The sequence below is a fragment of the Falco biarmicus genome, chromosome 4 (genome assembly GCF_023638135.1).
Source record: "Falco biarmicus isolate bFalBia1 chromosome 4, bFalBia1.pri, whole genome shotgun sequence".
Taxonomy (NCBI): domain Eukaryota; kingdom Metazoa; phylum Chordata; class Aves; order Falconiformes; family Falconidae; genus Falco; species Falco biarmicus.
The window spans coordinates 103,423,902-103,438,602 of NC_079291.1; the positions used below are offsets into that span (position 1 = coordinate 103,423,902).

Sequence of the window (14,701 nt, forward strand, 5' to 3'; positions counted from 1 at the left end):
GGTTTTAAGTGCCCAGCTCTCTTCACAGATAACAAAATATTCAAAGCGCATTTTACATGTTTTGGCTTACCACTAGTTTTTGTATATTTTGTGTTTGATAGTCCAAGGAAAATGGACCTATATGATTATTTCGTATACAAATGATTTAATTTTATTTTGTTTAATTTTATTTCATTTTACTTTTTACTAGCCTTGTAACAGTATTCTTCTCAGTATCCATTATACCTATCAAAATCAAGAAAAATCCAGCTTTCAATAAAAAAATGCCTGCAGTTGTCTAAGCTATGTTGCATAAATGAATGAAATTATTGAAATACCCTACAGTCTCTGTGGAAATTTTGCTTTGTCAAGGTGTTTCCTGTGGAATTCCTTTTAGAGAGGGGAAGGAATCTAGATGTCATTTACGCGCATATGTGTGTGCTCACTGAAGTGATTTTGAAGGTCTTATGTACGCACCAAGAAACTGGAGAAATTAGGTATTTGGGAATGGAAATTGGTGGTCTTCCAGGCAATATTGGATCTAAAAGTGCTAAATCCTTTAATAAATAAACCTTGATTCAGACTGGAATGTATTGGCTTGATCTAAAAGGTGATATTATGAGGGACTTTTAGCTGTTGACTAGCCTCAAAGATAATTATCTCCACATTCCAATCTTGTTCTGCCATCAGCAGTGCCTGAGGTCTAAATGGAGCAAATGCTATTTCCACGAGAAGTATATTATATTTAGACTATCCTCATTCCCAAACATTTAAAAAAAATACTTGCATCTGACTAGAAATAAGAATAATAAAATAATTAAATAACTCTATAACCGGCTTCATAGAGTCCTGTGTGCTTAACACAGGAGTCATAATTTCAGTGATTGTAGGCATTTTTCAGATTATGACATTGTTTATTGTTATATTGTTAGCTACTATTTTCATTAGGATAGGAATGAAAAAAATATTTGAATATTTTGGAGGTGACTTGTCTTAAAATCGGCATGATGTTAAGGATTTTATTTATAATACAGATCAGATGCTTAAGAAATTTCATTTACTGTATCATGTACTGGAGCTAATTTGAGAGACTGAATAACCAATCTGAAACAGTATATATGTAATTTATGCACTGAAGAGTCATGTTTCTGTATCAAGCACCTTGAAATGAATGGAAATGCTTTTCTGCCTTAAAAAAATGCCTACTTAATTCATAGTACATAATTGCTTACTTAATACAATATAAATCTAAGAATTTGTTGTTTGCTTGTTCATAAGTTTTACCTGCACAAGTAAAATAGAAATTTGATTCTTTAAAAGACTTAACTGCCGGGTATAGCAGAGACTTGTGGAATAAAATTTATGGGACAGAAGCCTGTACAAAGTTGAGAAAGAAAGAGAGGTAATTTATAATGTGCTGTGTAAACAGATATGTTTGCAAACGCACCCTAATATGGTTTTAATGTGTCCTCACTTGTGCGATTATCTGGTGCTTGGATAGGGACTCCAGATTTTAAAAAATAGTTCAAATGTGCAACTGGATGTGGACGTAGTAATCTCTGTCCTCAAAACCCAAACCTGTCTTTGGCTGAGAGGGACATAAGAACAGTAAAAATAAAAGATATGTCTTGATGAGAATTATTATATGGAATATGAACGGTGGCACAGGTGTTAGTCTACGTGAAAGATCAAGCAGATCCAAAGTGTAGTTCTCATCAAGGCCAGTTTAAGCCTCCTAGCTGTAAGTTTTGTAAGTCCTGTCACTTGTCTTCTTAATGCCCATATCTTTTGCCTTGAAATAGAGTGAATAATCCCAACGTGTAGATCTGCATATTTTCTGTTTATGTTCTTGCATGTTGTCTCATGTGGGAAGCGACTTGAGAGAAATTTTAGGTGAGGAATAAGAAGACAGCTTATGTTAGTTAAAGATTCTGTTACTACTTTTCCTTTTTTCATCTGGTGAGAAGTATTGTTCTCATCAAACTTTATCTAAAGGAGTATTTATAGCTGTATAAAAATTAGGCTTTTATATGTGCCCATTGCTTTGGTATCTAAATAATGTTCATACAAGAACAGTTACAACAGTAAAATCTTTAGTAAATTCTATAAAGCAATTATTATGGTTGCCTGGTCGGGCCAAGGCTTTATAGTACAGTTTCTCTTAGTTTTCTTATTATAAAATGTTCATTACTGTATCCATACCAAAACTTTCTTCATACTACCTGTAAATAGGATTCCTGTGTCTAATTAGGCAGCCTTTTGTAAGGATTCCTGTTGTAATGTGAAATGCAATTTAGGAAGCATGAAAGCTCTATCCAAATATTGACAGCTGCTGTTCTTCAATATTTATTCTAGCAGATGGCAAAACCTGCTTGTAATCACTAAATGAGAAAAGCTGCCTTACCCCAGTTGTTCAGCATATAACCCACGAAAAGGCTGAGCAATAGAATCACAGAATCATTTAGATTGGAAAAGACCTTTGAGATCATCAAGCCCAACCGTTAACCTAGGGCTTCCAAGTCTATCACTAAACCATGTCCCTAAGCTCCGTATCTATGCGTTTTTTAAACACCTCCTGGAATAGAGATTCCACCACCTCCCTGGGCAGCCTGTGCCAATGCTTGATAACCCTTCCAGTGAAACAATATTTCCTAATATCCAATCTAAACGTCCCCTGGTGTAACTTGAGGCCTTTTTCTCTTGTTTTATTGCTTGTTATCTGGGAGAAGAGAACCTGCCTCCACCTTTCTACAGCCTCCTTTCAGGTAGCTCTAGAGAGCAATAAGGTCCCCTCTGAGCCTCCTCTCTGGGCTAAACAAACCCAGTTCCCTCAGCAGCTCCTCATAAGACTTGTGCTCCAGCCCCTTCCCCAGCTCCATTGCTCATCTCTGGACACGCTCCAGCACCTCAGTGTCATTCTTGAAGTGAGGGGCCCAAAACTGAACACAGGATTTGAGTTGTGGTCTCACCAGTGCTGAGTGCAGGGGGACAATCACTGTCCTGGTCCTGCTGGCCACACTGTTTTGGATGCAAACCAGGATGCTGTTGGCCGCCTTGGCCACCTGGGCACACGGCTGGCTCATGTTCAGCCATACATCAACAAGCACTTCCAGGTCCTTTTCTGCCAGGCAGTTTCCCAGCCCCTCTTCCCCAAGCCTGTAGCATTTTGTGGGGCTGTTGTGACCCAAGTGCAGGACCTGGCACTTCTTGTTGAAAATCATACAGTTGGCCATTGGTCCAGCTTGTCCAGATCTCTCTGCAGAGCCTTCCCACCCTCAAGCATATAAACACTCCCACCCAACTTGGTGTTTGCAGGTTTACTGAGGGTGCACTCAATCGCCTCATCCAGATCGTCAACAAAGATATTAAACAGAACTGTCCCCCAATAACTGCTTGGTAACAGTTGGGAAATCAATCAACTTCTGTAGGGAAGATCTGTTAGAATACTTCACCTGTCACATCTTTGGGCTGAGAAAATAAAAAGGTAAAGACATTCAGTTAAGTGACTACTGAGCAAAATCTGGAACTGAAGAGAATTCCAAGAATAATATAGTGAAATGTTGCAATATAACCTAGACCAGCAGGTTGGGAAGATGAAGCAGAAGAGAGAGCGAGCTGACTCAGTAAATTCTGTGAACTTGGGAAAGAGGCCGATCTATGGTACTTATTCCATTGTAAACCAAATGGGAGTAGAATAGACATAAAAACTGAATGGCAGAGTATCGTACTGGGGGAGTAGTTGTGGACAGTTACGAGAGGGAAGAATTAACTGAACTCATAGAACAGAGAGCTATGCACCATTTTCTATTGCCTTTTTCTATTATTTTCTTGTACTTGGTAGATACTGGGATAGTTTAAGTACTCTGGAATACTAATAGTGATGGTGAATAGAGGTGTAAGTATTATAACCTTTTCCTCCTCCCCTTTTCAAACCCTTTTCCCCCTAATGAAACAAAATCTATCACTTAGTAGAAATGCATTGCCAAATGCACATTCAGCCGTTATATCATTAACTGCATGAGGGGGAGGCAAATAAAAAGTGTAGGTGTTGGAACTTTGAGTTACAGGATTTTCATACTTGGGCCAAACTCTCACAAACTGATGTGAAAGAACTGAAATCTTTGTTGTCTTGTAGGTGAGGCAATAGTTTAAGTGACAGCTCTTTTTCTTCATCTGGGCCCCCTCACTGAACCTTATTTTGTTTCAGTGATAGTCAGACAGTGTGGTTTTGTTGCTTGGAAAAGAACAAGTTCTGTAATTCAGTGTCTTTGGGTTTTGTTTCCCAATAATGTTTTTTATTCATTGTTAACTGCTGCTGTATTTCACAAAGAGATGGAGATTAATTTTTCAGGAGCTCACCTGGGGTAAAACCATTGTGATAACGTCTCTTTACTTCCTTTTTCAGATAGTGGTTGATAAAAATTTTGCAAGTTTTAGAAGGACAGTATTTCTTGGGCTGTCTTCCTACCCTTGTCAGTGTTCTTTCCCCCACCTGATTTTCTTCTCCCATCTCTCTAATCATAGTGAGCCATTCCTACAGAGTTTTTCTGCATTCTCTGTGTGTATAATTCTGCACATTCTGTCTCTTTGCAACTTCGCTCTGCAGGATTGGATGCTGTTTTTGCAATTGTGTGTAAGGATCTGTTTAGTCACTGCATAGTTTCCTCCTGAGCCAGTGTGCCTGCAGCATTGTGAGGAGGCATCTATGGGCTCTGTTACTGCTGCCTCAGCTTTTGCTAAGTGTCGGCAACCCCGCTCTCAGAGGCTGTGCAACCACCCTCACCTCTGGCTCCCTTTTTGCACACACAGTGTTTCCTGAGACTGTTGTTGAGTTCAGTTCGGCATCCTGCTCCCCCAGCACTGCTTTTTCCCCACACAGGGAGTTGCTCTCTAGCGTGTTGATTGAGGGGAGGGCTCTGTGCTCTGTGACTGATTTATCCAGTAAACTTATTACTGTGTAGTAGGTGTGGGGGTAGTTTCATGAACAGGGAGCTACTATTTGAGCAAGATTTCTATTTAGCACTCTGAAGATTTGACATGCTGATTGTAAACTGCCTTCATGGGGGAATTCCTGCTGACAAATTCTGGGTAAATATTTTTGCTCCATCATGTGATCATTCCTAGCTTATCATGTGTTAATAATGGAGTCCAGTTGTCAGACATTTTGTTGTCTCCCACAGGCCTCCCCTGACTGCCCTATGGATCCTATCCTGGACAGACTCATGAGCACTTCAGTTCTGTTCCTATTGACTGGTCTCTTCCTGGACTGACCCTCCAAAGCAGTTTTTAATTTTTTTTTTTCTGTACGAAAGATTTCCTTTTAAGGAACTTTTTTCCCCAGAAAAGTACCAGAATTGACACAAAATATATAACATTTATTTTTAGGGCTTAAGTGCAGCTTATTTGACCTGTAGAGGCAGAGTCCATATTGGTAAACTTGTGTTGCTTATGTTCATACCCTGTCTGAAACAAGTTAGTTAACTGTTTGTAGTCCTGCCTCATGTGTTCTCCTGTACTTCACCCATTGCTCTGGATAAATTTGAGCAAGGATGCTCCAATTGCTATACCAAGTATTAAAATTTCTCTTGATAAGTGTGATCTGCAAAAGGGTGTGCCAGAGTAGAACTTGGCTCTTTAATGTACAGGCATATCTGACTTTTCTTAAGGTTATTTATATAGCTGATATTGCATTATATGCAATAGGAATTAATTTTAGTTTTTAAGCATGTAGCATGTCCATGCCACTGTGACTTCTGTAGGTGTGCCAAGCAATAAAATATTGCATAAAAAATGTTATAGTAAAAATGCCACAGAATTAAGTAAACAGGGAAAGATTATCTGCATTAGGAGAAGAGCACACATAGAGCATCCTTGGGCATTCAGTACTCACATGAACTCTGTGTTAACATTCACAGTACTAAAGATGGTGTCAAATTTCTTTAGGGCAAAAGCTATACCTTGTTACTAGTTGCATGAATCTTTATTTATCTTGCTGCTTAATAATATTATTTAGCTTGTGTGAAAACTAGATAGGAAACTGTATTTTCTGAGATTTCTCACATAAAACTATCCAAGTATTTTCATACAATAACATTTTTGCTTTAATAAATCTTACTTGCTATTTCGCAATATGTAAGCACATTGTAGTGTGGAGAAACTTTTATGTACATAAACTACCTGTTTGCAGTAAGACTTTACATGTGCCATGTGATTCTCTGCTGCCTTTGAAAATATTCTAAGGGAGAAGCGTTTCTAACTTTAATAATATATTAGGATTATGGATTAAAAGCAGTGGAGAAGTAGTTTTGCGCAGTGTAACCTAACAAGTGTGCTAAGAATCAACTTTTGGCAAGAAAACTCCCAATTTGCCCTCTCTCCCTGAAGTTGACCTGCTGGATGAAATAGTAGATGTGTGTATGATTCTAGGCATGCCTTCTCCAAAGATCAACATTTGTACACACTTTAGTCACCTTTTATACGCAGTGCTATTGACATTAACCAGAGAAGCCAGTCTGACAGCGCTGTACTTTAACACCAGCTAAAGAGTTGCTCTGCTCTACTTGCATGGTTTATCTAAAAAGACTCAACACTGAAATCACACAGCGTAATTGTTTTCGGTCTATAAGAGTTCTCTTCCAGATACAATATCCTGTAGGACAATTGAACGTCCTACTGAAATTAACATATGTTCAATAGCTAATTCAATTACTTTATTTTTGTACTTCTGAATACATTAGGTTGAGCTCTGTAATTTATCAATGTATTATCTCCAAATCTGCTTTCATTTGCACAACTATAAAACACCTTTAATGCTACTTCTGTAATTAGGTTTGCACAGTATCAAATGAGTGCAAGTTAGAGCAGAACTGAGGCCACCAGCCACTTAAAACAATCATGGACTTGCTCAAATGAAGCTCAATGGAAAAGGAGGGAAAACTAATAAGATATGTCAATGAAATGTTTAATTTTCAAACTAAATGAAAAAAATAATTGAAAAGATGCTACTTTTTTGTAAAAAGTGTAATTGCCCAGTTGCTCTGGTGCTTTGTCTTGTTTCCGTTACAGTGCACATCTGGATGACTTCTAGAGTTGAATGGGGCCAACAGTGAGTTAGCCCTTGTCAGCAAGATTACCTTGGACAAAGAACATTTGTTGACTGATTCTTGCAACACTTTGAATACTGTATCTTTGACTTGGTTCAAGGTGTTGGTTTTTGGTTTTGTTTGTTTTTTTTTTCTAATTATATAGCGTTGCAAAATCAGAATGTGATATTAATTATTCCATCTTATCACTGCATTTTGCTGGTAATAAGAGAGTCTTATTTGGACTAAAACATTCCAGCTGCATCTGCAAGGAGTATTGGGCCATTTTGCCCATCCTTTTCAGTTTTGCAAGAGGTCCCATTCACATTTTGACACTGGGTTGTCATACAATGTTTTCTAGTTGAAACTAATTGAGAATACTATAACTGGAGGCCAGCTGTGTTTCCAAGATGAAGTGTTTAAATAGATTATAGTATTTCTGGGACTGCAGTGGAAGCATCGTTTTTGTTTTCATCTGTCTAGAAACATGATCCTAGAGCACAGAGGTTAACATTTTTTCTACCACCATTTTAATTTGATTTAATTGAAGCTATATATGTATATATAGCTATATTAAAACATTTTCGCGTTAGTTTTGGTTGTTGTTTTGGTTTGGCTTTTTAAACTGATCATTATTCTACTTATTATTACCAATATTTTCCAAAATTATTTAATTATAGCTTTTAGTTATAGGTGAAATCACTATATTAATTGGAAGATCAGATAGTGAGTCAAAGAATTATAATGTTGTGGTCCTAACCTTATTGAATTACTGAGGTTTAGAATAAAATATGATCCATGTTCACCAGTAGCAAGAAAATTAATCATTTTAATACAGTTCCCACAACTGTCTTGCAAAATCTTAAATTAACTTAGTAAATACCACTGCATTATTAATTCTTCCACTTAGGATATATATTTCTTTTAATCTATGGGAGTCTGCTAATTTCTAGAAGATTTTTATGTAGAGGTGGACATATGTATCTGTCATATTACCATGCTAATATAAATTATCATGACTGGTAACCACCACAGGACACCCAGCAGGGAAATACTAAGGAAACTGAAGGACCTTCTCTCCCTGACTGTGGTCTGTACAAGTCTAGATGGGAAATATATGCTCTGTCTATACCATCTCTCTTCTTTATCTAAATAAAACTAAACCTTGTGTATTTACCAATATAGCACTTACCAAAAAAAATTAAAATATTTTAAATCCCACGTTATATAATAAAGTAAACTCAATAAGGTTTCCAATTCCAAATTCTGCAGCATGGCACCCCCTTTGATAATTGTGCTGTTGCCTTCCTATGGAGATGGCAAGCCATTTCATGAGGATTGCTATTTCAGTGCTTCTGGTAATCTGTGTTATACTACTGCTGCATTGCTGGTTGACAGCATTGGGCTCTACTTGCCTAGTCTATTAAGATTTAAAAAGAAAAAGGACTATTAGCCTGGATTTTATAAATGTTCTACTTAATTTTCTGTCAAATCCTTCACTTACGATATTTATTGTAAAGTCTATATACACTCTAGAGTATGGTTACATTTTTTCTTCTCTAACAATACCCAAAATTGTGAGAGACGTGTCTAATGTCTTCGTTTGGAAAGGTGCGGGAGCGTCAGCCACCATAACTATACTGGGTTTTTTTAGACCTGTTTCCTGGGTTTAAAAGCTGTGATGGAGGAAGTCAGAGGTGAGGAATTTGGCTGCGGATGATAAATGGGATGGGAAGACAGTGGAGGGGAGAGTGACAAAGTTTATTTCCATGTCTTGCAGAGCTCAGTATGACACTGCTATATCTGTTTGTTTTTGTGAAAAACACTTTTGTAATGAAACTGTTTAGGCTCTCGTAAGTTGGAGAAATTCCTATTAGAAACTAAGAGACAAGGTATTTACAAACCATATTGCAGGATGGTGTTGGCAATTTTAAGAGCAGTAGGTCCACATGACTTGTGTGCTGGACGTCCTGTAGGTGTGTAATTGAATTAGTCACGAGGTAGAGTGGTTCTCTGCGTGGCCAGCAGCAGCTACTGGTGCAGGATCCTGGGGTGTCTGGCACTCATCCTTCACTTAGCAAATTATAGGCAATCCATTAGTGTAAAAAGCTGAAGCCTCCAGCCTGTGAGGCAGAAGAGCTGGTAAGTGGATATTTGTGTGTACAAATCCAGGTTTTTATCTGTTTTCCCTCATCTCTCCGAATGTGTTATCTCTGTCCTTTTATTCCAGTGGCAGTATAATTTATAGGAAAGCCACAAAGAGAAACTTTAAGGATTATAGTCTTTCCTTTTTTTCAATCTCATGCTTAATCGTGGAGGAAAAAAACAAATATAGTTCTTATTAATGTTCGCAGAACTGGAGATAACTAAAATTTATATAGTTTGTAACTTGGGGGGTGTGTGTGTGTGTGGTGGTGGAAAGCATTTCCTTAGCAAACGATGGGAAAAAAAGAAATCACCTTTGAAAACAGCTGGATGGATTTTTACATTGGTTGACGACTTACTATAAAAATGCAGCTCACATAACCCTGTACTGGATGAATGTAATAGTTTGTTAAACTTTTTTTTATTTCATATTTGTTATCTATAATGGTTAATATTCTTGTATTAAAGAAAAGTGAAGAATCTATAAGTAAATAGTAGGATTTATTTACTTTACTATGTAAAATTTATAAATGATCTGTGTTTACTAATACAAGATTAGGTTTTAAAGCAGGTATGGAGTTTTGTATAGCTACTGATACTTGAAAGAGTCAGTTAGGGAAATCCAAAACTCTTGTATTTATCACCAATATCATTGGTAAAATGAAGCGCCAACCCTTTCAAGATAGTAATACTAATAATACTAACCCTGACTGCTGGAAAGTTGCCAGCTCTTCGTCATCCTGCAGAAATATATTATACTTGGACTGAGAAAACATGCAATTGTCCATCTCCCTCCTTATTCCCACAAACTGGAACAGTATTATGTTAGCATGAGTTGTGCTGAGCCGAATCCAATCTGGAATTAAGAATGCTCCAGGGCATTTTTAATAAACTGTCATTCATTTGAACTCTAACCTTCTTTAATTTGCAGAATCTGGTAATGCAGATGTATACTTCAGTTACATTCATTTCTTCTTTTCTTATCTCGGTGTGAAACACTGCTGATAGGACTTGAAAATGTGAAGCTGCAGAAGCAGTAGAAAGTGTTCATTTAAAATAGGCTGACAAATAAAGAATTATAATAGTTTAGTTTGCTGGTTTTCAGCCATTCTGAAATGCAAACCTAATTCTAGCAGTGGTTTTAATAAAATATTTGAAGTACAGAGGTCAGTTAGGCTTTCTAAAAGTACAAAAAAAATTAATGGCTTTTATTAGAAAATGCAAGGGATAAAATGAGGCCGTTGTTTTGCGAAGGGGAAGAAAACCCAGTTAATAACGTATGCAGGGCATAGAGTGCTTACTAGCAACGAACTTTGTATTCCAGGCGGTTCTCACAGTAAACTCTTTCAAAACGTGGATTCTTATTAATTCTGTAGCTGGTAGCTAAAATGGAAAACTTTGTAATTAGCCGTAGTTAGACTAAGAAACGGAGTGAGGGGGAAAGGCGCATGCCTTGGGCGCGGTGTGCCAGGCTGCGGAGGCGCTGCCCCGGGCGGTGCCGGTGCCGGTGGCGGTGCCGGTGGCGGTGCCGGTGGCGGTGCCGGTGGCGGTGCCGGTGGCCGCAGCGCTCCGGGAGGTGTCGCTGCAGGGCCGGGGTGCGGCCAGCGCCGGGCACAGCGCGCCCGGCCCCCGGTACCGCCCGCCCCTGCTGCGCCGCCGCGGGGCGTTCGGAACACTGCTGCCCTGCCAGAACGCGCTGCTGATCAACAGCCATTACTTTGGGAGACTTTTCTCTGTTTCTAGGTAAAGAAAGGTCTTAAGGATGCGTATGTGATAGTTAAGGTAGAATAGGTGCTTCAGTTTGGGAGGCAAATGGCTGGATGAGATAGTACAGGTAACGGGTACGGTCATGAATGCGAACTTTTATCTTGCTCCTTTGTACAATGGTAAAAAAAGTGTGTAAATGTGTCACTTGGTCATTAATGAACTGATACTGCAATAGGGGACTCAGTTCAGTGTCGGGAGAGTGGAAAAAAATTGAAAGAAACTGTAAGGCAGGACCACAGCAGTCCTTGGAGAGGAAAGGGCTCCTGGATGCATAGTGATTCTCGAGGTGAAGTGCCCCTAAATGCAGCCAAAAGACAAGTATTTGCCATGGGTCAGAAAGTTAAAATTTTTCAGTAGTAGTACTGGGTTTATTTCCCATTCTTACAGTAGGACTAAGAGGAAGTAAATCAACATTAACCCTTTTTATTTTTTTTAAATAATATCAAAGACAGCATGTGCTTACTTAATAATTTGATTTGTTTTAAAATGCTTTTTTCCACTTAGCCTTTTATATCTAGATAATACTGCTTTCAGTGTTTAAAGTTAAATTTCCACTGTAATATATCTGCTGCAGCTATATAATAAACATGCTAAGATGATTGTGCAACTTCAGCCTTCACACGTTTACATTTGATAGTAGTTGGTTTAAAAAAAACAAACCCATAAAAATCAGTTTCTTCTGCACATGCCTGCCAGTTGGATTCTGCTGTAGGTGTTGGTGAGACAGTTAACTAGGAAAGCATACAACGCTGAACTTGGGTCATATTCAAAAAGTGAAGGAAGAACTAGCTGGCAAATAATTGTGTTGAAAGTGTAAATGAAAGTATAACTTTCAAGTCTACATGTGTTAATGATTTGTGGTTTGAAAAAGTTTTCATATTTAAATTTTTAAAGGTTTTTTCCCTCCCTCTTAATCTTTGATCTCTTTTGTCTGGTAATATAGGAGTATGTTATTAATATACATTAACTAATCCACAGTTTTGTTTTCCACAAGTCTTTAATTCCCTTAAATGTTTTAAAATGTAACTGATGTGATGTATCAGAACTTAGGTGAGCATTCAGTCAGTCAACAGGTTGGGTACTAAATTCAGCTGAACCTGTAGGAAAAGGAGTGCAATGGTACTAAAGATATGGAAGTGCTGCTACTATCCGTTTTACATTCTCATCTGGCAAACAGATCTGCAAGTGTGGACTGAGTTGGTGTTTAAAGATCCTGTCTCAAAGCAAGAGTCTGTATGAATGAATGAATTTGCAGTCTTGAATCCTTACTACTTTTTCCATTAATGTATGCTGCCTGGAATTGACTAGCAGGCTGGAGGCTTAGCAGAAACTAAATGCAGTTTTTAAAAACCACAAGGACAAGCCTAAAAAATTACCTGAGAAAACAGGTAGAACTATCATGTTATGTTTTAGCAATCAAGGCTTGTCCTTGTTGTGGAGACAGCATGGGTTTGTGTTCTTGTACTAAAACAGAAAATGAAGCATCTGGTATTATATTAGACATTGAGTATGTTTTTAAAGAAATCTAATCTGTCTCCCTCGTTCTGTTTTTTGGGGGTTTTGTTTTTATTATTATTTTTATTTTTTTTGTGTGTTTGTGTGTTTTTTTAAAATCCCTCCCCGCCGGGATTTAAGTGCAAATCCATCTTTTTTATTTCCCTCAAGTATATTTTCTTTTTGCTGCTTCTACTGTAAAAGTTCACTAGATAGTCATTTTACAAAGATAACTAAAGCCTTTATCTTTCTTCATGGTTTGCTCTAGTGGAATCTTGCACTCCTTGCTATTTCATTTGTATCAGTATTACCCTGGCTTTACTTTGAGTAGAAGGTTGAACAGAAGTAGTTTCAATGGTATTGGTATTTTTTTTTATTGATTCTGCATTCATGAAGTGTATCTTCTTACACGCTGAAGGGTATCAGACATGTTCTAGTATTCCGTTGATCTTATTATACTGTTCATCAAGAATCAGGTGCAGCTGGTGTAGAAGGGGTAAGTAATCAGTATATCATTTTCAGGCAGAATGTGAGTCTTCATTATTAATTAGATGAAGACTGTATTATTAATTTTGCTTTATTGAAGCTGTTATATAGGAGGCAATGTGTGTTCACAATGAAACAGAAATATGTGGCTTATAAACACTGATGGCATGTGAGTAGGATTTCAGTAACAACAACAAACAACAATTAAGCATTAACTTGGCAGAAAACATCTTACTTTCTCTGTAGCCGCACTGATTATATGACCACAGTGAATATTTCAGGCTTTTCAACACACCAGCAAAAGTGAACACTTTTCAATGACTTGTATAACATGAACAACTGGAATATAATCTCTTCCATTTAATTTTATTTAGATTTTCTTCTGAAGTGTTCACTAACTTACAACATGTTAATATTTAAACCAAGGAGGCGAGCAAGAAAATACAGGAAATAGGGCATTCATCCCACAAGTAAATTTTCTGCTGCCAGACAGGTGTCACATGTAGTCTCCATTCTTTAGTGTGTTCTTTAAAAAATGTCATAGACCATGTGATACAGTTTTCTTTCTTCTGGATTTTCTTTTCTGAAACAATGAAGGTTTTCTGAATTCCTGCAATAAGCAATTTATCCTACATCCAGTTGACATTTACCAATGCTAAAGAAAGAATGGGATCACCCTAACTTTCCTACGTTTCATACTTTAAAGATTCTCACAGTTGTCATGAGGAAAATAACTCAGTTGTTAGAGCAGTAACAGATGTTTAAAGTTTAGAATCATACAGCACTTCAGTGGTCCCTTTGAAGGGACCACTAGAGGCAATGAGGTCTAAACCCCTGCTCAAAACAGGAATAACTTCGAAGTTGGATCAGATTCTGCAGGCTTCATTCAGTCAAGATCTGAAAATACCCAAGTATTGGAAAGTTTACAGCTTCCCTGAGCAACCTGATCAGCACAGAAGGGTGTGCATTTTTTGATGAAAAATACATGGATTGTCATGAGCAGTTTTATATTTTTATATATATATATATGTCTGCATCTAAAATGTCTGAAATTACTATTATGATGAGCTACCATCACAATGAATTTAAGTAATAAAGACAGTGCAGAAAATACTTGTAAATTGTGTCTGTATGTGGCAGTGGCCCAGATTAAATAGGTTTCAGATCTGTATTCTGTTTTGTATAGATGTTGCTTGTTACTCAGTGGATTCCTGGAAACATGGATTTTTTTGTATTTAAAGACTACTTGTGTTAGTTTTTAAAACAGTTAAGATAGGAATAGATTTGAGCAGCCATTTACTTTAAATAATTCCTTTTGTGTGCTGTTTATTTTCTATATTTATATAGATTCAAGATTTACTTATTACAAAGACTATGAAGCTTAAAAAGTTCTCTCTCTTAGGTAGAAGAGCTGATGAATGCACTGGAGAAGACTAGACAAGAATTAGATTCTACCAAAGCCCGTCTTGCCTCAACACAGCAGTCTTTGGCTGAAAAAGAAGCCCATCTGGCTAACCTGAGAATGGAGCGAAGAAAACAGCTTGAAGAAATTCTTGAAATGAAGTAAGTACATTGATTTCTCTGATTTCTAGAAAAATTTAAATCACTACTTTCTTGCCATAAGAGGGTGGGGTTTTTTTCTATGGTTTTTCTATGTATGTGTTTAAGTTCTGAATCTTAACAACTTCTATTATTTGTAAGACTGCTAAGTTCCTTTTAAAATACGGAAATGCGGAAGTCTTGATTTT

General features: G+C 37.4%; 1 protein-coding gene across 4 annotated transcripts in view; it reads left to right on the forward strand.

Annotated features, from left to right (window-relative positions):
• ERC2 (ELKS/RAB6-interacting/CAST family member 2) overlaps positions 1-14,701 on the forward strand; it is a 521,691-nt gene that overhangs the window by 275,854 nt on the left and 231,136 nt on the right. For all 4 annotated transcript variants that reach the window (XM_056338313.1, XM_056338316.1, XM_056338314.1 and 1 more), the window contains one exon: positions 14,356-14,516. In XM_056338313.1, coding sequence (XP_056194288.1) covers positions 14,356-14,516 — 161 coding nt within the window. The remainder of the gene's footprint in view (positions 1-14,355; positions 14,517-14,701) is intronic.